Consider the following 26,187-nt stretch of genomic DNA (forward strand, 5'->3'; position numbering starts at 1 on the left):
CGAAAAAACGCTCTCGGATGCAGTTGCCAAAGTGGACAAGATAGAGGAGTGCCTCAAGAACATTGCGGAGCAGAGTCTCGGCATTCTGAAAATCTCAACCAACAACACCCATACCCTCATCAGCAAGCTCGATGATGAAAAGGAAACCCAGGAAATTGACCTGGATGCAGAAGGAACCGAGGAAGCCCAAGGTCCCAGAACTCGCACCTGTGGAAAGAAGAAGGAAAAGAAAGTGAATAAGGACCTGGAGGAGCTAAAAGCAGTTGGGGCGACCTATGATGAGCTGGTGACTAGGGCAGAGGATCTGCTGAAGAAAATTACTATGTAGTGTCTCCTTGGGTTCTTTGCTATTTTTTGTTGTTTAGCTGCTTTTTCTGATCATTGGTTTTTTGGACCAGTCGCTTTGTATAAGGACTATTTTCTCAGCTTTTTATTTTAACTATGTTGTAATGGTTTCAAGTCCTTAAAACCTGTTTTTCAATTAATCAGAACAATATAGACTATGGCTCTCTCTCATTTTAAGTCAAAATACCATCTTATTGTACGAGATATACTTTTTGCTCATCTAGATGGTGCTTAGAAGTTAATTTAATCACTTACAGAGGCTTGTTGTCCCAAGAAAGATTAATTGATAATTTATCTTTGAATTGAATTAATGGTACAAGGCATCGACTTGAGCATTTTAACGTTCACATTTCAAGGTAATTCAAAACAAAAATAAACAAAAACACATATAACAACTTCATATTTTATTTAATGGTCAAATTAAGGAAAGACATTACAAAAAAAAAATAATCTTGACAATATGGTACATTCTTTGTACTAATTCTAAATTCAATTTTGTTCATCTTGTTTTCTTTCTTATTACCTTGATCAATCATTTTTACTTATTATTAATTGTATCTTTTAGATTGTTATGTTTGTTGGTTTTCTAAAGACATTGAATATTTTTTCTTTTCTCCCCACCCTCTTCCCCACCTCTTTATAATCTCCTCAGGTCTGCAACAATCTTTCTACTCTTAAGCTTCTGTGATGGCTCATAGAGTGTGATCCGAAACGTTTATTTGTTTGATGCAAAAAAGAGACAATCAAATTCAAATATGGCACAAAAACAAATTATGGATTGTGAAATTTTTTATATATGAACATTTGTCTTGACTTCTCAATTCAATCATACAAGTTTTGAACGGTAATAGAATATTAGGCATTGTTTTTATTTATACACATTTTTTATCTTAAAAAAAATAACTTATATTAAATTAGATTAAATTAAATTTTTAAAAATAATTACAAATAATAAAAATATAATTTGCATAAAAAATTAAAACAACATAATATCATAAATTATGATATTGCTTTCAAGATTCAACTGTGTAGTTTTTGTGTCAAACTCAATGACCCTCTGTCATGAAAATATCAATAAATGGTATAGTTGCACTCATTGCATCTAGACGATGCTCACAGATGTGATGCATTGGGTCTTCCAGAAAATTCCAATTCAAACACACTTAACCATGAAATTTCCCAAAGTCAATCCCATTTACTGAAAATTAAAAAAATTTCATATCAAATAAAAAATAACCTACTGTTCGCTGAATGCCGAAAGATTTCTATTATTTGAAAATATTATGATTTAAGAGCTGAAATTCTATTAAAACTAGAAATCAAATATGCGCACAACTACATATTAGGCACAATATAAAGGAGACTAAAGAATCGAATTGCGACACCTAAATATACAATACATAACGAGGCTAGGAGTAAAATGAGCAAACGGGAGATCAACTGGTAACCAATCCAGCAGGGTTGTAATTAGAGGGCTCATTTTGCATGGAATTGGAACAAATGTTCAACGGAATCACTCTGAAAAGGCCCTCCAACCAGGGGCATGAAGAGGCTAGGAGGAAAATGACTGAGTGAGAGATGAAGTGGTAAGCAATCCAGATAAGAGTCCTACCAATCCAGCACTGTTGTATGTGGTAGGCTCATTCTGCATGGAATTGGAGCGAAGGTCAGTGAAGGAGTCATTCTGAAAAGGCCCTCCAACCAGGGCTCCTGTGGCCACATTCGGATTTTGAGAAGTGGCGTTAAACCACAGAAATCCACTCTTGCAACCATTCCCAGTGGATGCGTCGACAGGAATGGACGCACCTCTGTGGTGCACTTGCTCAGGGTACTTTTTCCCATACCCCACCAAATAGCTCATGCTCATTGGATTCTCTCCTAGTATGTAATCAGCCTGCTTGTCATAAAACATTCTTAGCAAAGACAATTCCATGGAAAACTGTGCTCGAAATTTTAGAGTGGGTTTTTGGTGCGAACCTGAGAAGATGCAAACATGCGTAAATCCTGCGAAGAAAAGCTTTTATCTCCACACTTGAAAGTCTCAATTCCTGCCGTTGACATGTAGTCGCTGAATATCACCGCAAGAAAAGCAGAATTCACCCCATGCTGAATTGCATTCCATTCTGTTATCCATAGAAGCCCTCCTGTACCAACCCACCCTTATAATTATCCATCCACTTAACAGAGAGTATTAAAAAGCTTGTTAATACCTATATAAGCCTTACCATCCGTTCTATTGGTAGTGGCAGTAGGGGAGTTCGGAAGAAAAGCACACATGATGTCCCTTGCTGTCTTTCTGTATTGTTCAAGATTGACATTCACTTCAGAACTCACTGTCTTTGACCCAAAAAAACGAATCCTTCCAAGAAGAACCTGCAACCATAGAATCCAAGGTGATTAACTTAATTGTAATCTTTCATGTCACTAAGCAACAACATCGTGAGTATTTAAAAATAAATTCACCATAATGGAATTTTAACAATAACAACAATTTCGTGTTCCAATGTTTCACATAAGGTTATGTTTAGAACTCGATAAATAAAATATAATGCATAATTTGTTTAAAATGTAAATCTTTTTATCCTGTGAAAGTTGTAATCTTTTTGCATTCAAGACTAAAACAAACATTTGAATGTAGATAATCATTCCAGCCAGTAATGCGACCAAAATGGCAACTTGCATAACTGGAGTTCATGGGATATTCGCAGAGATCAATTTAAGATGATAATGCTATACTCATCCTAAAATATACACTATCCGCGGAAATCAGGCTATAAGCCTAGTCCACAAAGTTACACCTTGCAAATGAAAAACATCAGTGTGCTATATGTACAAGTTGAAGATTGGTACCCATTTACTAGTAAATTGTAATATAAAATTGTCTAATCAAGTTAGCAGAATTAAATAGCTCCTACGCACCATTTCTTTCACCGGGTCCCTGATTTTCTCAAATGTGCCAAGAATTGCCTAAGCAAGCCAGTGGTTAACTAACTTAAAATTGGAAACATTTTAAATGTTTGCACCAACCACCGGCCTAATACATGCAACGAATCTGAAATCAGAGTCGTATCACTCAAACATTCTCTATCCATTGAGGCTACCATTATTAGTGCAGAATCCAACAGAATATTGTTGAAAGGCCAATGCTCTCCTACAATGAACGATGGACATTGTAAAACTCCAACCTTAAGCCTATACAACTGATCAAGAAGGTACAGGGAAAATCCTAACTATACACTACAACTTGCAAACGTGATCATTTTAACTGTGCTCAGAGTGAAAGCTTGTTTTTCATCCTTCATGTCAGACAATCCTCCCCATATTTAGAATTTACACTGGCAGACATCACCCAACAGTAATTTCTATAAATTTATATATAAAGAATACAAGAGTAAGTGATCGAAGCCACTTTATATGTCATATGCCGTACCATATTTTGTCCCAATTACAGTTGTTAAAAAGGTCAAACAACAGGAGCATTAACCAAAGATGAAAAAATCTTAATTGGCAAAAAAAATCTTTTGGCCGAAAAATTTTTAAAAATCGAGAATCCGTAATAAATAAACAAAATTATTGAACATTTGAAAATATATAATTTCTTAAAATATTCTAAAAAAACACATATACACTAAAGTTATAGAACACAATGGTTTCCATAAATCATAATTTGAGTCAAATACATATTGTAGAGTCTAGACCAAGGATGAAAATATTGTTAAATGGTCAGCCGATTTAACAGTTATATATGATTTATCGGGAGGCAAATGGTCAGCCGATTCAAAACTTTAAATACAATTAAATTTAAAGTTTTAAATACATATATATAACATCTAGATTTCTATAAATCGTAGAGTTTTAACATTACTGTAACATTTTTACATCTAGTTTTAAGCTTTATATATATATGTTACCAGGAGTTTTAAGTTTTTAACAGTATTTTTAACACACTATCCATGCGACTCGATAAATCGATGAAATATCCCACCCAAAACTCATCCCTCGTATTCTCTGTTTCCGACTCCCTATTCCCCTTCCGCCCCGAAACACGAATCATTCCAGTGCCGATAACGCAACCCGCCAACAAGCGGAGCGAGCTAATTCGTTCGCTCTCTCCGGTTCGTTAATAAACCGACTAAGGCCAACTCAATATTGGAATCTGCCGCCGATTAACGAGACTTACGGGTAGGCAAATGCTGGGCAGGGGACCGACAGCAAAGAAACTATTTTGGAACCCGATCGCGATGAAGATTGTCCGAATCTCGCTCGGATGGGGAGTCGAACCGGCCATCTTTATACACCCCCTGTAAAGGGTGGAACTTCAGAATGCTCGACCGGAAGGAATGTAGGAGTTCTGGCAGCAGCCAAACCCGTTCTATGGTTCGAACCCTGGGAAATTGTTCTGGAATCGAGTGCGCCCCCACTATTCGCCATGAAGAGCACGTTCGTTGGAACGCCCCTACTATTCGGCAGGGGTTATTGCGGGGGACTAAAGTTTATGAATTAACGTAAGGATGGATGAGTGTGTGGTATCGAATCCAGAAACGTCTGGCCATCACTCAATCCGGATCAGGGAGGGGCGGGGAATGAACACTTGCTAGCGGATCGATCTATTCTTCTACTGCTGGGTGAAACTCTTATGTGGAGGTCAAATTAAAGTTCCCCCACCCTGCTATATCTCCCACCCACCCCGATGGGTGAATTAATAGGAAAGGGGTTTCTTTTCTTTAGGCAATGATATGACAATTCATTCCCCTTAGAAGTTCTCGGGGTGGGTAAGGGGATGAAGGTTGCGGCCCACTTTTAAGTTTTAAAAATGAGCAAGAAACCTGTGAATGGCGTCGTGAGTTGGTCTGCTGAATCTCGAACTCACGATATGCCTCGGGTCAAAGAAGGGTAATGTCGATATTGAATTTTTAATAATTAGAACTTAAATTTTAGGGTTTGTTTGTGATGCTGCTATAGTTTTAATATTTGATATTTAGATTTTTTATTTTTAGTTTAAATTTTTGCGTTTTCTAATAAAATTTATATTTTCATATTTTATATTTAAAACATGTCTATTTGTTCTTTAATTTTAAAATTTTATTATAATGTATTAAAATTTAATATTTTAAAATATTTAAATAGATTTTAATTATAATATATTCATTATTTAATATTTCAATTAATAATAATCAAATTAAATTTTTAAATATATTATATCATATCTTTTAAAATTTTATTATAATGTATATTTAAAATATATTTTAATTATAATATATTCATTATTTAACATTTAAAATTTAATATATCTATTAATAATAATTTAATTAAATTTTTAAATATATTATGTTATAACTTTTATAAATTTATTATAATGTATTAAAATTAAATATTTTAAAATATTTAAATTAGATTTTAATTATAATATATTTATTATTTAACATTTAAAATTTAATATATCTATTAATAATAATTGAATTAAATTTTTAAATATATTATATTATAATGTATTCAAATTTAATATAATGGTGTTTTATTTTTCTTGATTTATTACTTATATTTTAAAAAACCAAATTTATAAAGGTGAATTTAATCACAAATTTTCTTTCAAACTTTTTCCCTCAAAGTGGAACCTTGTGACATTGGGTGGGGGGGTGTTGACATTCCACTGGTTGCTTATTTTTTCACCAAATACATTTCGAAGAAGTATCATTCAGTTTTTTATATTTTTTTAATCAAAATTTAGTGTATTAAAATTTGTTGTTATGAATAAATGCTTACCAGGAATAATACATAATGTTGCTTATTAAATGGAACCCATTCATTGAGACCCTCATCATACTAAAAAGGAACTATGCCTATCCATCTAATGTTCATCCTATATATATTTCAATACAAGCAATAGCACACTATTACTTTCAGGGATGAGAGTATGCATAAAACCTATTAGACCTCCAATTTCATCTTACATTGAAAACTTAAGAGTGTGATTGTTGTTATATGAACCTTCCATGTATTATACATGCAATATCTTTTTGATATTATGTTATAACTTTTAGTAGGCCTTGTTCACTCTATTATTGAGGACAACAAAAATTAAGTCCTTGTATCTTAACACTTGAATATAGCAAAACCATCATCATTATAATTGTTACATAGAATCATAAATAAGCCTCCCCTTGCTTCATACTACACAAATTGATCTTCTCTTAATCAAGAAAAAAAGAAAGAAAGAAAGAAATGTTCACAGATGACCAAAAATGCTCAATGGGATTCAAATATGCAACATAGAGCTTAAAGTATCTTCAACTTGAACTAATAAAAAGGTGTACAGATCTTAGTTTAGATGAAACATTGGAAGACTACATGTTCATATGCCTCAACCTCTAAAAACAGCAAAAAATGTTTTGTTTATCCTCCCGAGATCTATGGCAACTTGTATTGATTTTTTGAAATTTTGTACTTAGTTTACAGGTTGACTTTGTACAAAGACAAAAACTATATTGTAATCAACATTTTGACATCTATCACCATCTAGATATTATTTATAGTGTTATGTTTTGTGCAATGTAATCAGCGATATGAATATAAAAAACGAAAATCTATTTTCTACAATTCATGTGTTTAAGTGTCTATTTTATTTGCCTACAATATCTCTATGCTATGGAGATGCCTTTAAATATATAAAAAAGTAGTTTTTGATTGCTTTTCTGCAATTTTTTACGATTTTTTGTAAATCCGATTTTTTGTAAATCCGATTTTTTCAAAAAATCTTATACTTTTGTTTTGCCGATTAATTCCCCAAACGATTAATGCTTCTTTGGTTTGAAGTACAATTTTCATTTGTATCATAGCCCATTGCTATGTATCCCAATAAATGGATAAAAAACATTCTGTAGAGCAGGGATAGCAGTGTTTGGGAGAGCATTCCAATTGCATCATACACACTGTTATCTATTCAGTAAGAACAAAAAATGTCCACAGAAAATAGGTAAGGAAGTTATTAAACATTTCAGTGGCATCTATCACTCTATTGATGTTAATTTCAGACCTTGGTAAGTAGATTTTGCACTCAGAAACTGGGCGACTTAAAAACGCAAAAACTTCAATCAAAACAATAACCTTCGAATATTCAGACCTGCTAACAAATACTGCTGAAAAAATGAACAGGGAATACAAAGTATTGAACACTCAAACCTGGTGTTCTCATTAAATCAGATACGAAGTCCGCAGCATTGGAATGCAATTTCAGGAAAGACTATATGCATCATAACTAAAATTAGAATGTGTGCCCTTTAAATAGATGTGTGCATTAAAAAACTAAAAGCAACTAGATGAGGTGTCAGGTAAAGCTCCAAGTTAGTCTTACAACACACTGAAGTGTCACTCGATTTGACTGTTCAATCAACTAGTTTGACAAATTAATCAACCAAGTCTAACAAGTAGCTCCTATTTAAAGTAGTTACTCAATTATATCCACAAAAACAAGTGCTTAACTGAGCACTAATCTAAAATAAGACCATACCTAACTACGGATTTTTCTCCTGCATGACTGTAATCTCTCCATGCTGATCCCTCAGCTACATTGAAACTAAGGTGAACTCTACCGTCACTGTTGCTACATGTTGATCCTGCTCTTGACTATGTCTTCAACCCACATGCACAGAGCAAGGCTATTGCTTGGTACACTTCTCTAGGTAGGGGAAAATGCAGTGTATTGTTGCACTGCTGAAGGAAGAACAACTTCAGAGCAACACGTAAAACTGTAACATTCCCTCCTTGTGAAGAAGGTGTTTTTCACCAAACCAGAATACTATCAAAGCATCTTGATCCTCGCCTCTGCTAGGGGCACTGCCATCATGTTGACCATCTATGAACCTGAAGAAATATTAGCCTAAATCATTTCTCCCTTTTGCACACTAAAAGCTCTTCAGAAACTTTGAGGTGTAAAATCCTTGTACAAGGAAAACTTCATCAGCAACCTGCCAACATCCCTCATCCTTCATGTCAACTTCATAAATCAAATTCTCGTCACACCACATCATGAGTTGTTCAGGAATCCCTGCAGTAATAAACTCATCTGTATACATGTCCAAAATAGGTGGATAAAGTCAAAAGAATTAAAACCTGCACTCAACTTGGAAACATCCAACATGAGTAAAAACTCACTGATCCTAAAAACAAAAATCGCATTGCATGCATCAGCCGATATAGATCCTTTATCAATCTGAATTCATGGGTATCTCACCCATGCAACTCAAAACCTCCCATAAATAAAGAAAAAGCCTCAGCAAAATCAACTCCTTTTTTCTAAGAGAATCCTCTGGTAACTGGACTAAGAGTCTCATTAAGGTCAACTCCCTCTTTCAGAGTTAATCTTAATCAATAAATTTGTCAGCACATCCTTTAGTACTCCTGTCAGTTGCATGCATAGAATCAATCACTGCTTCCACAGTAGGTTTTGAAAACTGTCTCCACAAAGTTGGAAGGATGTTCCATCATGGCATCCTGCTATGCCTACTCAACTGGATCAGCATGTATCCTATAAAGGCCACCACCTGAAATTCCTTTGTTCAAGGCTAATTTTTTTAATGATCACTTGCTGACCATCAAACTCAACGATACACTGTAGAACAGTCATGCAAGAAACTGAAATAAAACTCTTCATTAAACTAGAAACATACAAGACATCATCTAGCTCAATAACATCACCCAAAGACACACATGCCATGTTCCCTTCAGGAGCATAAGTTTTCTGATAATCCTTAGCCTATTTTTCATAATTTTTCCCATTAGGCTAATGGGGTGATTAAAAAGGGCAAAAATAATTAATTCAATTAAGTTGCCAAAAATTATAAATTAAATGACGACTTGTATTTAATGATTTAAAAGCGCGTTTTAAGTGATTAAATAGAATGTTGCTAGACCCAAGATACAAAAAGGATAATAAAAAGGACACTCTATTATATTTTTATAGCTTTGAACAATAATTGACAAAAACAAAATATTATTATTTTATTTCCTCAAGATAGAGTTATAAAAGAGAGGAATGTCTTCAAAAAGGGTCTTCTTGCTTTTTGAAACAAGTTAATTTCTCAAGAGTGAACCTGCATTCTTTTTCTCTTCTTGAGAACAAAAGCCCTCTAGAATTATAAGTTTCAAGAACCAAAAAACTCCTAGTTTTCAATGTAGCTCCTTATAGCGACTGACAGGGTGCTTCAACCAATAAGTTTGGCACCCAGTTTGGGAGTAGGTTTGATGATTTCCTAATTTTGATGTGAGATTTTTCGTTGACAATTGTAATTTCAGTTTATTGATTCAAGTTTATGAATTACAATTTTGGGTTTGAGATAATATTATATTATTAGTGCTTTGATATTTGTTTGTGGAGAGTTGTTTTACCTTTCCAGGCTGTACTGCTGCTGTATGAAGCTATCATCCCAGCGGTACTATGCAGAAGAAATATCTGATGTTTGGCAGGCTGTAGGTGGTGAAAAGTTTAAAGTATTGTTCATTCGAAAGCCCTCCATGCATGTTCAAGTTTGAGTGCAGATTTTTGTGTATATTTTTCTTCTAGGCTGTTCCTACCTCTGACACGCTGTACTGTCCAATTCTCGGCATGACTCTGTCTGGGCTGAGCATTGGATTTCTAGCCTTAATTTTAGCCTATATGTGATAATCAACTCCTTTGATTTTTTGTATTCAGCATTTCTGGGTTGTTGAAGAGCTGATTTAACACTCCATATATTTCTGATGGCTGGACGTACAAATTGATAAAGGAAATATTTTATTTTCTGTTCTAACATTATCAGGTCATACAGCTCCCTTTGGAGGTGATTCGTGTTCAATGACTTATATTATTTGACAGTTGCAGTTTGTGTTGATAAATCTCTAAGTAACAATAAGGGCATTGCCTTATCATTCATGGTTTGGTGTTTGAAAAGGTCATATTTCAGTCTCCAAGCCTGCTGTACCTCTATAGGCTTTACCTCAGGTTTGAAGACAACTTACCAAGTCGTACTGTTTTTTCCTATTGACTCAATCATACCATTCTGGGACTGCAATATTTATCAAATGAATATATTTTAAGGCTACATGATAATCTGCTTGGATTACATCGATTCAAATCAACTTCATCATATTGGCAGGTATCACTATTATTGTAAATATTTGCCTGAAAATCTTATATCCATATTTCTAGTTGAGTTCCCTTGATTTTAAGTTAATTCATATGCTGATGTAATGTAACGTCCCCTTTTGGCTTAAGATGTAATTAAATAATTAAAGTCGTGTTTAATTATTTAATAAGCCATTAGTGTAATATTATTCCTTTTGAAAAGTGCATCATAAGGATAATATTTTAAAATGAGAATAGAAAATGAAAAGACAAGGAAATGGAAGGCCAAGGGACATTCAGAAAGTTGTAAAAGAGCTGAAAGAGTGCATTTGAGGATATGTTGGGTTTATTCATTTCTTGGTTGTAACCTTGTGAGGTTCTGGAGATTTGGACTTGATCCATATCAGCCTTCTTGAGGATGAAATCCCTCTTGAAGAAGACTAGCTACGGTGGTGAAAGTATTCCTTTTAAAAAGTGCATCATAAGGATAATATTATAAAGTGAGAATAGAAAATGAAAAGACAAGGAAATGGAAGGCCAAGGGACATTCAGAAAGTTATAAAAGAGCTGAAAGAGTGCATTTGAGGATATGTTGGGTTTATTCATTTCTTGGTTGTAACCTTGTGAGGTTCTGGAGATTTGGATTTGGCCCATATCAGCCTTCTTGAGGACGAAATCCTTCTTGAAGAAGACTAGCTACGGTGGTGAAAGATCTACTCTGGCTGGTGTTTGCTGAAGATATCAGACATATCTGCTGTTGGTATGTGGATTTCCAATCCTTCTGTACATCCTGTATCTGTGATTGGGAAGTTTTCAGTACAACCAATGCCGATTGGTCTCTCTTTTTTTTTAATACCAGAACGATGCCAAGAAGAAAAGAACAATGCATTGTTGAAATGTAGCTAGGTCGAATCCCTAGCTTAATTAATTTTAATGTGGCCCTTGGCCTTAAAATTAATTATATTGATGTAATCATTTAATGTATAGGGCTGGGCCCAAATTTGGATGCTTATGTAACTTGCATATTGATTAATTATATCATGTAATAGGGCTGGGCCCAAATGGAACTTAATGTAACTTGTGAACATTGAAAGGGCAGGCCCTATTTGGGCGCTCAATTTACGTGACTTGTAATGGTTATGGGGCAAGACCTATCCTTTATGTAACTTGTAACTCAGCAGGTCGGGCCCTATTGAACATATAACTTGTAACTTGTAAATTATATAGGTCAAGGCCTATTTGTAATGCACAGGAAATACATTTGAATTATTGTAACTTGGCGGCAAAATACACAAGGCCGACCAAGTATTATGTTATGCTTAATCTCCTATATGTAAGGAGACTTGAGGATCACAAACACAATCTAAGCAAGCGAACTTATGACTGCTGCTACACAAGGTCTGCTATCTAAGCAAACTAGGTCTGCTACATTATCAGCATATGCAACATCAGCGAATCTACAAGTGTGACGAATTTATACAAGAGTTGCTGGAGTTGTTCAAGGGCTGAGCGAAGCAATTCATGTGCTGAGCGAAGGCATTCAAGAGCTGCCAAACTATCATATGAGGTTGACGAACTATCTTCTAGGCTGGGCGAACATCATATAGGCTGAGCATACTTCCATTCAAGGCTGACAAATTCATATGAGGACCAGCGAATTTCACTCAGGGTCTGGGTCTGCACATAATATTCTGAATGATTCGATCATATTCAGATCTGATCAGGACATCAGATAGGTATGTTTAGTTGAAATTCATATTTGTGCCCTAGCTAGGCTAAGTTGTAACCGTTTTCTGCCCTTAAAAATATTTAGATCTGAGACTTTGGTTGTTGGGTTTTTCCTCCAAGAGGGAGGTTTTCCCAGGGTATATTTGTGTTGTGTGCTTTGCATTACTGTGTATTTTGTTTCTGCTACCTATTTGTTAATTTGATCACTAAAAACTAACATGGTATCAAAGCAGGTTCCTTCTATAAAGCCTAACAGCTTGAAGGTAGATCCTGTATTCTTTTTTTTTTGCAGACCAGGGCTGAAGAAGTCTAGTGTGAATGATTGGGAATCGATTGTATCAGATAGTTCTACAACAACATAACAGTTGAAGATTGAGGGCATCGATGGGGCCGTAACAAGAGTATGAAGGCTTCAAATAAAATCTTAGAATACAGGTGTCCTTATTCCTCTACTCTCATTTGTTTACTTTTGTTAAAGGTTCGCTTAGTTTGAGGATTTGTATCTGTTTGCTTTGTTGTTATTGGTACTAGTTCTTTTAGCATTTTGTTCTGTAACCCTAGTTTGGGGTCTTAACTAGAGCACGGGCTTTTCTTGTTTGTTAACTATCTCATCAAAGATATGTTGGTTTTGTGCATTTGTTTTCTTCTAGCTTCAAACCCTAGTATTCCTTGTATTTTATTAAGGGTTTGTATAATTGTCATCCTAGGGTTTGTGACTGTCACCCTAGTTCGAGCTTTGTCTGTGTTAAGAATTTGTTCCAACCCTAGTTCGAGTTATGGAAGTTGGTATTCAGTTATTCTCTATATTGAGTATGCATACCTCAACATTATTCTTAACCCAAATTCATGATTTGCTATGAGGAATATGCAATGATCCAAATATCAATGATGTTATTGATCTGAATATTGATGATGCTTTGTTGCGGTGATTTGAATATATCATAAAGTTGGAAACATATAATATATAGTGGTATATTCTTCTTCATTCATCGTGGCACATATGCTTGGTATTTAGTTTGTATGGGGAACACTTCCTATTACATTTTGAAGTAAACATTTATTAAATCGTAATGCTTGATTAGTTTCTGCTTTCTTTTCATTAAAGCTGAATATACTTGAGACTTTGTTCAATTTCTTGATGATGAAACCTAAGAACAATGCAAAATAGAAGTATCTAACCTATTGAATAGACATTATTCAGTTAGAATGATGTGGGCGCTCCCACCATGGAGATTTTGTGGCCTCGGTTCTTTTTTTGGTATCTATCAATCATATGTTTGTGCTCAACTATACAATGTGTCTCTTCAATTGAGTGGTTGGTGCTTACATAATTATCCTGCATTCCTTCTGATTAGTTTTACGCATTGGCTGGAAAGACAACTTGGCTTATGTACACTGTTTTTCTGAAGACATACACTTGTTTTAGTTCTTCTGATCAGTCATTATTTTAACTGCAATTCAATAATACAATAACATGATCAAGTGTGATCAACATATGACATTTTCAGTTCTTTGCACAGGCACAGTTATCTTACTGTTATTTGTTCAATATTTGGAAAACAATTTACATTCCGTTAAAGAATGTTGTGTAGTTTTATACTATGATTGAAGGTATTCGAATTATGCAAATTAACCATATTATATCACAGCGACCTCATTTAGGAAGAGTGATTGATGACCGTGAGCATCTTCATATTCCTTGGACTAGCGATGTACAGTTTGCTCTCATTGAGAAGTTAGTGTATATATTGACTCGAACATTGAATTCATATCAAATTTATCAACCAGAGAGAGCCACCAAATTTGAATTAAGGCAATTCACAGGGTTGAAAGGTGAAGGTTATTTGCAAATTCATCTCCATGCACATAGCAAACTAATCTTGGACACATCGATTTATGTTTGACAATCAATAACTCTAGTATGTAAATGTTGTTCAATTTACAATTCAATATGCAAGATGTATTCTAATTTTATTCTTTATATCTATGTATTATCTATCTCTATTATAATTCTGACTATCTTCTTTGTTTGGCAGGTAAGAGGAGTATTTATCGATTTCAATATCCTCTTCACAAATACCAAATGATATATATATATATATATATATATATATATATATGAGAGGGGAGGATCAAGACACTACTTGATCGCACCCCTTTGCATATGTTAACAACCGGTGTTTTAATTATTTACCAGCCCGATATTAATCGGGGTTCACGTAACATAATATATATGCCAATCGGTATTAACGGTGTTGTTTGGCGTGGCATATTAACCGATAGTAATCGGTGTCTATGTTAACCGACACCGATCACTAACTAAAGGTTGTATATATTAAACGGTGCATACTATGCCACCCAATAGCAACTCGATAATCTTATTTCATTTGTTGGGAACACATCCAATATAGATCGGGATAGATGGTTAACCTGATAACTATCGTTTATCACCAATGTGCCATGCCATAATATGATTATCGATATTGATATAAATGAGGAATGATTATCAAATAAAATAGCTTGAAGTTTTCTTAATAGTATAATCGATAGGATAAATGATTGAATGAGAGACTTCATTTATCTCTCATTCAATCATTTATCTTACCGTAGCTACCATGCATTAACATGGTAAGGGCGATTCTGATTTTAGAATTAGCGATCTATGGCACAATTTGTATTTGGTCATTACCCAACCTAAGTTCAAATTGTATATAGTCACAACATATTGAGGGAAAATGAATTTCCATTCTTGACCAAAACCCTTTACCTCGAAGTCGTCAAGTTATATGGGAAAACAACCACAATATTGATGCAATCAAGATGAAATGCATGACTACATTTTGGTAGTAATCTTAGTATCTCATAATCCCCGAAATCTTTGCGTATGATCGAAATACTACAGTTTGTTATGCCAACAGTTCCAAGCGATCCTTGCATGTAACTCCAATATGTCGTCGCTGAGCTGAAGGTAGATGATATGTGATGGCAAGGGTCGAAGGGCACGCAGCCATCAAAGATCCATGGGCTTGAAAATGGAATAGCTTAAGAACGTTGGTGGATTGTGTGGGAGTCTAGCCAATAAAGAGATAAGTTCTTTTATATTTGAATCATGTTCATGAATTTTCATGTTATTACTAATTCATTCTATTGGGATGTTGAATCATATTTGATTGATGTTTCTCTTTGAGATAGTCTTGAACTAATATGCTTCAAGCTTCAGAGGGAGCTTGGTAATAGACATGAGAGCCTATACAAGCTTTCAGCTCATTCCTTCACTTGAGAAGATGGTTGAAGGTATGCCATGTTCATAATGATTGTGCTATGGGTCCTTTTCATAGAAAGTGAAAGTAAGGGAAAAGAAAAATTAGCATTTCTCATTTTGATTTATGAAAACTTATGATGGTTGTTTTCCTTAATGGATTCTTATATTATGTAATCTTCATAAGATCTCGTTGTCATAGCTTTATATTAAGGATTAAGAGAGAGTTCTATGTTCCCTACAATCCTCAGTAAAATGCTTTGATGAAAGAATTGACAATATTCTATAAATTTAGGATTTTGTAAGCATGATGTTGATCCTATCGGTTTAATGTTGAAATGTTAATTCTGATTTACATATGATTTCTAACTAGAAAGAGTTATTTTCAGAATAAAACTAGGCCTAATGCATTACTCTCTAGAGTTAGAAGTATGCCAAGGATCCAATGAATTGATATCTTGACTAATGGATTGCAATGCTTCTACAGCTAACTCTGATTTTGCAGATCCAACTGAGTTCTAGTAATTGATGGGATTCTTGATAAACTCTAGATAGCTGCTATGCATTGGCTATAGCTTGAAGTACTTCCTTAAAGAAGCATCCGCTATATCCGCTATATGTAGTAACAGTCTTCAGTTGTATTGAGAACTGAAGTAGATTATGTTGCATCAAAGAAGGCTTTGAAGGAAGCAGTATGACTTCTTGCAAGATAGATGCCACTTAGTTGAAGTACATCAGCAAGCCTCTTGATTGACTGAGGTTAAATACTTCAGAAGTGTGCTTTGGCTGAGAGGGAGTCTCAGCTTCTATGATACATTGTGTTGTATCCTCCACCCTCTGCGAGCAATGCAAGGTGGAACCACCCTCTGTGGGCAATGCAAGGTGGACCCATCCTCTGCAGGTATGAGTCCATGATGTACTTAGGATTCATCCTTTGCGGGTATGCATGATGAATATCATGGAATGAGTCCATGATGTATATTGAATTCATCAACTGTAGGCATGCATGATGGATATCATGGAAAGAGTCCATGAAGCATGGTCATGTTGTAACTTGATTATTTAAGGGATCCTCCCTAGCTAAGAGGGAGTGTTGAAATGTAGCTAGGTCAAATCCCTAAATTAATTTATTTTAATGTGGCCCTTGGCCATAAAATTAATTATATTGATGTAATCATTTAATGTATAGGGCTAGGCCCAAATTTGGATGCTTATGTAACTTGCATATTGATTAATTATATCATGTAATTGGGCTAGGCCCAAATGGAACTTAATGTAACTTGTGAACATTGAAAGGGTAGGCCCCATTTGGGCACTCAATTTATGTGACTTGTAATGGTTATGGGGCAAGACCTATCCTTTATGTAACTTGTAACTCAACAGGTCGGGCCCTATTGAACATGTAACTTGTAACTTGTAAATTATATAGGTCAAGGCCTATTTGTAATGCATAGGAAATACATTTGAATTATTATAGCTTGGCGGCAAAATACACAAGGCTCACCAAGTATTATGTTATGCTTAATCTCCTATATGTAAGGAGACTTGAGGATCACAAACACAATCTAAGCAAGTGAACTTATGACTGCTGCTACACAAGGTCTGCTACATGATCAGCATATGCAACATCAGCGAATCTACAAGTGTGACGAATTTATACAAGGGTTGCTGAAGTTGTTCAAGGGCTGAGCGAAGCAATTCATGTGCCGAGCAAAGGCATTCAAGAGCTGCCAAACTATCATATGAGGTTGACGAACTATCTTCTAGGCTGGGCGAACATCATATAAGTTGAGCATACTTCCATTCAAGGCTGACAAATTCATATGAGGACCAGCAAATTTCCCTCAAGGTCTGGGTCTGCACGTAATATTCTGAATGATTCGATCATATTCAGATCTGATCAGGACATCAGATAAGTATGTTTAGTTGACATTCATATTTGTGCCCTAGCAGGGCTAAGTTGTAACTATTTTCTGCCCTTAATAATATTTAGATTTGAGACTTTGGTTGCTGGGTTTTTCCTCCAAGAGGGAGGTTTTCCCAAGGTATACTTGTGTTGTGTGCTTTGCATTACTGTGTATTTTGTTTCTACTACCTATTTGTTAATCTGATCACTAAAAACTAACATGCACTACATAAACAAAGTAAGCCCTAACAATAACAATATAGCTATATTTTACTAACAAAATTTTGTTGGAATACATCAATGGAGGAATAATAACATCTAATAAAATTATACTATATAATGTTGTTCTAGCCATCCCACAAATCAATTTGCCAACAGAAAAAAAAGAATGATTGCTCATTGCAGTTCAATGTGATCCTTGTATGCTATTGCCCATAAGAAACTAGAAGGGTTTTGTCCTTTGAACTCTAGATCCCAGGGTTTTTGTCCCTAAATCAATAAATGAGCTCTAAATACAATAGCTGCCCAATTAAGATTTGAAAATATGTGAAATGAGCACACAATGAATGTCTTGAGGTTGGGCAGCCTCTATTTATTCGTTGCCATACTCCAAACCCTAGGCACCTAGCCCAAGTGTCCATAATAAAGTATTTTTACTTGATATGACATTAATATCACTTAATCATCAACTACCACATAGCATGGCACTAGTGTAATAACATTAAATTGCCCAAGTAGCCAATAAACCTTGATCCTCATCAATAAATCAATCATATCTTGAGAACCACTCCCCAAAAAGAAATGAGAAAGTATTATGCATTGTTGACACACCCAAATCCAACGATAGGCTACATGGCATGGTCTCGTACCCCAATAGCCCTCTACATGCCCCTAAGAAAAAGGAAAAATCGTCGAGGCATTTACAATAGATCAAAAAGGTCTATCTCTACCCTTCAAAAAATCAGTAAACATAACTTAAGAACCTTCCGTGATCAAATTCCCAATTAGTCATACTCCTCTCAAAGGTCCCAGCTCATTTGTTTTCCCACTACAACCAAAATGTTTTGGGCTAAAACATTTTATCACCCCCACACAAATAACACTTCCACACCACATTTAAAATTATCACAAAAAACAGTAAGAACTTCTAACAAGTCTAACAACAGTCACCCACATACTAATACCAATCTCATGCCATAATTAAAAACGATCCAAAAACAACAGGGGCAACTACCAGCTCTAACAGCAATTACCCATTTCAAAAAATGAATACACTAAAAATAACCCAGTCAATACTAACAGTAGCTGCTGACCATACCCGGAGATTTGAATCTGCCAAACAGAGAAATAAGGTGCCACCACAGAATAACAATTAAATGTCTTGAAACAGCTGCTAATATAAGGCAAGATAAAGGATACCACCGCCAGCTGCCCATGAGAAAGGAGACTAAATCCACCACAAGATAGCAAAGTTAAAAATAACAAACTAGGTTGCCGGTTCGGGTTCGGGCACTGGTTCGGGTTCGAAGAACCGATACGCCGGTACGGTAAAATTTTGGAAAGAGGTTTGGGTTTGTTAGTACAAAAACATGTAAATTATATATATATATATATAAGCATGAATTAAGATTAACATATCACATAGCATCATATAAACAACAAAACCAACATAAACTTGTAATCATAGCATCATGATCATACCATAACAGCATCATATACATCAAGTTTACTATCAAAATGATAAAATATTCAAGTATCATTGTTTCAACTTTCAACAATTTAAAGTATGATCATCAAATGGATTCTCTAATTCATCATCCTCATTCTCCTCCTCCTCATCATTGACATTGACATTAGATGAATCAATGCCAATGCCAATACCACTTACACTTGCACTTGCACTTTAAGTTTGCTTGTTATCTAAGTCATCAAATGCAACAAGCTGAGAAGTGAAAGCAACCAAATCAGTATGCTCTGGCTCTATATCCCACATCTTCGTTTCCCCTTGCTTGTAGTCATGCTGCTTGTGTGAAATGAGCCAAGTTTATGTTTTAAAACTCACTTTTATGGTTATATTTTAATTTTTTATGTGGTGGAAATCAAAAAAATTAAATTTTGCAAAGAAAAAAAACCTTTTTTGGGCTGTTAGACCCTTGGGTTCAACCTGGTGAAATATCCTAGACTCCGATATTGCTTCAAATCTGATATGGGTTTTTGTTTTTGCTCATATTTTGTTTCATCATAATATAATATTGTGACATGCAAACATATAAATTGAACATGCAAGATCAACAATACAGATTTTCAAGGAAATCAATCAATGTAATACAAAGAATCTAAATAAGTCAATGGTATTCTTTGATATAGAAAAGTATTACTGTTTACAAACAGATGCTGCTGTGACAAATCAAAAGATACCTAATGCCATCAAGTAACACGTACCCGAAATGCCTCCATACATAAAATAACAAACCCTTTGAAAATCTGCAAGGTAGATCATCGAATCTCCATGAAAACTGGTCAATGATGTGCAACTGTGAATCCTGAGATGAATTCACCAAGTGGGCTGATCTAGGTTTTCGTCCAAACAGCCAAAACCTCAGGGTTTCTGTCCTAGGGTTTACTGAACCTACAAGCTAAGCTCTCAAGCTCTCAAGGAAAAGTTTCTTTCAAAATAACAAGTCAAAAATGAATCCTCATTGCACTTTTTTCTCCTTTTATAATACTTTTCCTTTTCGAAAGCAATACTTTATTTTATTTCTTTTTTAATTTACTTTTCCCCTCAAAAGTGACTTTACTTTATAATTTGTCATTGACATTGTTATAAAGTCACTTTATAAAATAAAGTATGTCCAACTGCTAATTAATTAAATTTAAATAATCCCATAGGACTTAGGACTATTTAACACTTAATTAATTATCACTCAAAGAAAAAGGGGACATTACAGTCCTCCCACCCCAAAATTGCTTGTTCTCAAGCAATCACATGTATCAAATCTGCATTAAGCTCAAATGGTCCAGCCAATACCTGGATCCCAAATTAATCTAGGACCTTTGCATGGTCTCTCATGAAGTATACAATGCTGCAACATAGATGTGAAGAGAATCTTGAAGACTCTAACTCTCAAAAGAACAATGATCCTCTTCATGTAGTTAGCAAATTTACCAAAGTTCTGCTTTGCTCCACCATGTTTATGCTGCTCTACTCTGATATAAACTAAAAAATCCTTGTAGAGACTCTCTCTAGACACCACGGAAGCATGTGAATCATGAAAAACATTGTGTGACAAACCGCTGTCCAAAAGAAACCGGCTGTTCCATTCACCCTTATACCAAGAGTGGGGTGAATGAACATCATCATATAGGCTGCAAATGAAGGGATAAATGTCCCTCATCAAATCTCCATCAAAGTGTATCACTCTAGGAAGGATGGGTCTCATAAAAATCTGAAAGGTATCCATCATGTGTGCAAAATCAGACATGTATATGCTCTCCATATTGCTGGTGCAAAAGGCAACAACACTGCTGGAACGAAAAATCAGACCTAGAATCATCTTGGGAATGCTTCCACTATCACCAACAAACAAGGATCCATTACCATTTGATCCCCTCAGGAAGAAGTCACATGTTCTCCTAGCTGCCTTAGCTATCATAAAACTGATCCATACCTGCACCTCCTTAGCTGTTATGTTTTTTGCCTCCAACCAACTCCATGGTGAAGTATCCATGACAAACCAAACATTATCAAATTGTAGGATCTTCTTGTTAGGCAATCTCTTAGTCTTTATAATCAGCTCTCTAAGACAATATGCCTCATCTAATCTTGACAAGTATTCCTCCAATGTAATCATGTGTACAAAACAAGGAATATCAAAATTACTAAGGGCGGTCATACCTTGCAAGTAGCTTAAATCTGCGAGCTCCTTCTTATGCACATCATTGTTGATTGATCCAAAAGTTGTAGCACCTATCTCATGACTGAAATTTGCATCTTCATGTGAAAGTTGCCCCATAGGTGTGGCTGCCTTAGAGAATTGTTTTTCTGATTTGCATTCAAAGTCATGCATCTCAAAATCAGCTACCTCCTTGACCACTTCTTCACAAAATTTCTCTTTTGAAGTGTTATGTCCCACCCAAGAGTCGTGATGGTGTGATGCTGAAACATAGGTGGATTCCTTGAGTTCTTCGTGATATCTTTTCAATCTGAAATAATGTTCTTTTCCACACACTCTTCCACATATTCTTCCTCAGCCATAGATTGATCATTCAAATCATGTTGTGCTAGAAGTCTTTGATCCAAAAAAATTTCATATGTATGAACAATGTCTCTTTCAAAATTGCTTAAATCTGAATTTGTACCCATGGCTACTATTTTGTCATCCTTATTAGTCACAACATCCACATTTGTAGATGCATGTTCAAGTACCGGTTCATGAAAAATTAATGTACCGATGTTATTATGCATAACCAAATCAAAATTAACTTCCTTCCTTTCAGCAACATTACAATAGCTGCCACAAGTCTCATGTGCCTCTTCTTCAAATGATTTTCAGCATTGGAATGATCTATATGCTCATCTTTAGTGACTTCAATGTGTTCATCGTAGTTATGCCTCTTATCCATCTTCTTAGCTTCTTCCAAAAACAATTTCTGTAACAATAATAACATATCTGATTGATATTTTTGAAATGCTTGAAAGAAGTCATTCATACCATTCATAAGCTCGTCCATACGTAGATCATTTCTTTGTGGACATATACTATCCCTTCTATCCTTCCTTGATGAACTTGTAATGCCTTTATCCATTGTTGTAACCTTTTTTTACACCTACTGTATGTGACACTGATTTTGAAAGGAAAGTAGGTGGCAATCTTCCATCTATAATTCTATCCATTGTTGTGACCTTTATAAACTTGTTGTATGTGGCTGAAACAACTGATTTCAAACTGACATGCAACTAATTAGAAGCAACATGCAACTATAAATTCTGACATGCAACTGATGAGAAGCAGCATGCAACCATAAATTTTGACATGCAACCATCTGGGTATCCTCCAAACTAATCAAAAGTAACATGCAACCATCTAGGTATCCACCAAATTGACATGCAATGCAAATCCACTAACTAGGACTGCTTGGAAATAACATGCAATTGTAAACCTCTTCATAAACTGCTCCTAAACTGACATGCAATCATCTGGGTATTCACCAAATTGCCATGAAATAACATCCAACACACATGCAACTGCAAAATCTGACATACGCTGTTGAAACCCTAACAGGCTGGCAAGATCACCAGCTCTGATACCACTGAAATATCCTAGACTCCGATATTGCTTCAAATCTGATATGGGTTTTCGTTTTTGCTCATATTTTGTTTCATCATAATATAATATTGTGACATGCAAACATATAAATTGAACATGCAAGATCAACAATACAAATTTTCAAGGAAATCAATTAATGTAATACAGAGAATCTAAATAAACCAATGGTATTCTTTGATATAAAAAAGTATTACTGTTTACAAATCAAAAGATGCCTAATGCCATCAAGTAACACGTACTCGAAATGCCTCCATACATAAAATAACAAACCCTCTGAAAATCTACAAGATAGATCATCGAATCTCAATGAAAACTGGTCAATGATGTGCAATTGTGAATCCTAAGATGAATTCACCAAGTGGGCTGATCTAGGTTATCGTCCAAACAGCCAAAACCTCCAGGGTTTCCGTCCTAGGGTTTATTGAACTTGCAAGCTAAGCTCTCAAGGAAAAGCTTCTTTCAAAATAACAAGTCAAGAATGAATCCTCATTGCACTTTTTTCTCCTTTTATAATACTTTTCCTTTTTGAAAGTAATACTTTATTTTATTTCTCTTTTAATTTACTTTTCCCCTCAAAAGTGACTTTACTTTATAATTTGTCATTGACATTATTATAAAGTCACTTTATAAAATAAAGTATGTCCAGCTGCTAATTAATTAAATTTAAATAATCCTATAGGACTTAAGACTATTTAACATTTAATTAATTTATTATCGCTCAAAGAAAAGGGGACATTACACCTAAATCCGAACCAAGCCTGTGAATCACGGACCCTGTCCGGCCCATAGGTGAACCAGACTAGAACCCCGAACCAGGACCGGACCGGACCAGTACCAGGGGTCTAGGGGGCCAAACCTGGTAACCTAGATAACAAACAATAATCTACAACCAGCTCCTACAAAAAAAAGACCTAAGATTAATCTGGAATTGCTCCTGCATCACAATGCTTAACAAATATAGTATAGTAACTAAAGTAATACTTTTTTAATTTTTCAATTTGCAGATGACCTATTATAATCAATTTTATTTTTTTCCATTCTAAAAAACAACCAAAGTGAGATTGTATTAGTTTAGATGGAGGGTCAATCTTGGTTGGGCAGTATAGCTAGTTTTCATAACCCAAAAAGAGACGGTGGGAAAGATGGGGAGAAAGGTGGAAACCAACCTGGAAGACATTGGGGTCCACAAAACCCTTTTCAAGTTTACCATGATCATTAGACAATGGAATGAATGTAGGAGAACCGACTACAGAATTAAAATTCAGCTAATGCATTTTGATTATAAAGATTTTAAACGATACCTGCACCCCAGCATGTTTGTCATCCCAACTGAACCAAGTTGGAGCTGCTCCCCACCGGGCAAAAGTTTGCCCATTCTCTGTTGAAACATAGTTCAAGTATGTTTCGTTGTGAGTTGCATGATATAACCAAGCTGCAGCCCACAGAAGATCATCCTTATATCCAGTTGAATTATAGAAGATCTGGATAGAAGGGATGTTATGGCTATACAATCCTCTATAAGAATCAGCAAACTGAAATAATTGTTCTGCGTGCTGAATCAGTTTATCTGCATATGCAGAATCAGTCTTGCGGAACACCAATGAAGCTGATGCCATTGCAGCAGCTGTCTCTGCTGCAACGTCTGACCCAGGAATGGAGGTGTCCACCTGAAGTGTTGGCCTTTCCTCCTTCATTGATTCAGGCCTTTCCCAACACTGATGATCAAGAGTTGCATTGCCCACCTGACACAAAAAGAGTGCATAATTTTATTTTATTTCAAAATAAGTGTATCTCTCAGCCATTGAATAAACCAAAAAGAAAAAAATTAACTCATATTTATGATATTTAAATCTTGCTATTATAATGTGTATTATGGTAATCAGAGTGAAGATTGACTACTGGCTACTAACCATTTGACTAATTAGCCAGTGTTGCAAAGAAGTGTTTGTCCTTGACTACTTGCATATCAAGTGCAGCCCTTCAAAATAGTGTTTGTTCGTGACTAAACTATCAATATCAAAAGTCGACGTAATTTGTAACAGGAGCAGTTGGGGGTATTTTGTTGCCCAGGCTAAAGTGCAGACTAATAAGAGAGCGTGCATTCTCTATATGCTGTTGAGCAGATACAAAATTTAAGAGATGCAATAAAGCGACAGATGAGCAGTGGCGGACAATGTTAATACAAATAAAACAAAAAGGATGTGTTTATGCATGTGAGCAAAGCCACAAGATCTGACTTGACTTGGCAGTGGTGGACAATGTTAATACAAATTAAACAAAAAGGATGTATTATGCCAGTAACCAAAGCCACCAGATCTAACTTTGCGTTTGTAAGCAAAACTGACATCCATGTAAAATGGGCTAAAATTTGCCATGAAAACCCTGATACTCAGAATAGTGGAGTTCTGTGATAACAACGGACCACCTTGTTGTAGAAAATATGTTCTGAGGTTTTTAATCTCAATCCTCATCTTTAGTTCAAACTTCATAAAGGCTTAACAAGAAAAAATTTAAGGGCATTACAGTTCCACAGTCCATCTTAGTGAATTTTTAGGTGCTTTTTGGATAAAACTGTGTAGATGGGGTTTAATTTAGTGGGTACATTGAGAAAAACAAACCTGAACATACAAAACATTGGGTGAAGGATGGGCATTGATTAAGTAATCTGTGATCCATTTGATAGCATCCTGAGCGTCGGCTTTGGTATTGGCATTGGCGGCCTCCATGCGATCTCCATACTCCAAGACAGCCCAGGACAAAACCGTGGCTGTAAATGCCATTGGCAACCCAAACTTAATGTGATCCCCTGCATCGTACATTCCTTTGGATAGATCTGCTCTCACGTCCTGCCCATCCTTAAGAGCGGAGTCCCCTCTCCAAGAGACAGGGTTATCAGCAGGGAGCTTCCCAGCTGGATGCACCGAATGATGAAATGCATCAGCATTAAAGAGACTGGGATCGAGATCGAGAAGCATGAAAGCAGGCATTGTGAAAGAAACAAACCTTTTTGAATGTCGAAGAAGGTGAGTGCGACCTTCAAGGCCTGGTCATATTTCTGAGAAATGGCACCAGGGGAGCTGGATTGGTGATGTGAATGCTTCTTGTGCCTGATAGTGAGGACTGCTGCCGTTACCACAAATGCTGCAATGACCAACGCCACCCCCCACCATATCCATCCTTTCGATTTCTCGTCCAAATGCTTAGCCATCGCCCTTCCTTTCTACTCTGAACCTTGCTTGTGCATCTGCAACGAGATTGCAATGCAAATTCCACGCTACCCAACTAAATGGAGAGATTAGAGGGAAGCATGGGTCTAATTGCCAGTGGTGTCATTAGTGTCCACATCAATGGCCGAATTGCTGAAAGTAACAATGGTAGGTAGATCTGAAGAAAATGTGAGGTACGAACACCGACATATTAGATCTAGCTCGAGCTCAAAGCGCAACTGGTGTTTGTTTTGTTTGGGTTTTGGGTTTTTACTTCCTGCATGGCGGGGCTACTTATGTTCTCACTTGTTTCTCTT

General features: G+C 35.6%; 1 protein-coding gene across 1 annotated transcript; it reads right to left on the reverse strand.

The window, feature by feature from the left end:
- Positions 1-1,520: 1,520 nt before the first annotated feature.
- On the reverse strand, positions 1,521-26,187 carry LOC131065473 (endoglucanase 24). The gene is made up of 6 exons (XM_057999974.2): positions 25,668-26,187; positions 25,283-25,575; positions 23,966-24,406; positions 2,571-2,718; positions 2,323-2,489; positions 1,521-2,239 (listed from the first exon to the last, which is right to left on the reverse strand). The coding sequence occupies exons 1-6, from the start codon at positions 25,870-25,872 to the stop codon at positions 1,898-1,900; spliced, it is 1,596 nt and encodes a 531-aa protein (XP_057855957.2). The 5' UTR covers positions 25,873-26,187; the 3' UTR covers positions 1,521-1,897.

Source organism: Cryptomeria japonica, chromosome 1 (assembly GCF_030272615.1).
Source record: "Cryptomeria japonica chromosome 1, Sugi_1.0, whole genome shotgun sequence".
Lineage (NCBI taxonomy): Eukaryota > Viridiplantae > Streptophyta > Pinopsida > Cupressales > Cupressaceae > Cryptomeria > Cryptomeria japonica.

Excerpts from the sequence above, each read along its gene's own strand:
- LOC131065473 (XM_057999974.2), bottom strand. The coding sequence starts at position 25,872 with ATGGCTAAGCATTTGGACGAGAAATCGAAAGGATGGATATGGTGGGGG. Across the intron at positions 25,576-25,667 it reads CTTCTTCGACATTCAAAAAG|CTGGGAAGCTCCCTGCTGAT; the intron begins GTTTGTTTCTTT and ends CGGTGCATCCAG. Across the intron at positions 2,240-2,322 it reads GCATGTTTGCATCTTCTCAG|GCTGATTACATACTAGGAGA; the intron begins GTTCGCACCAAA and ends TATGACAAGCAG.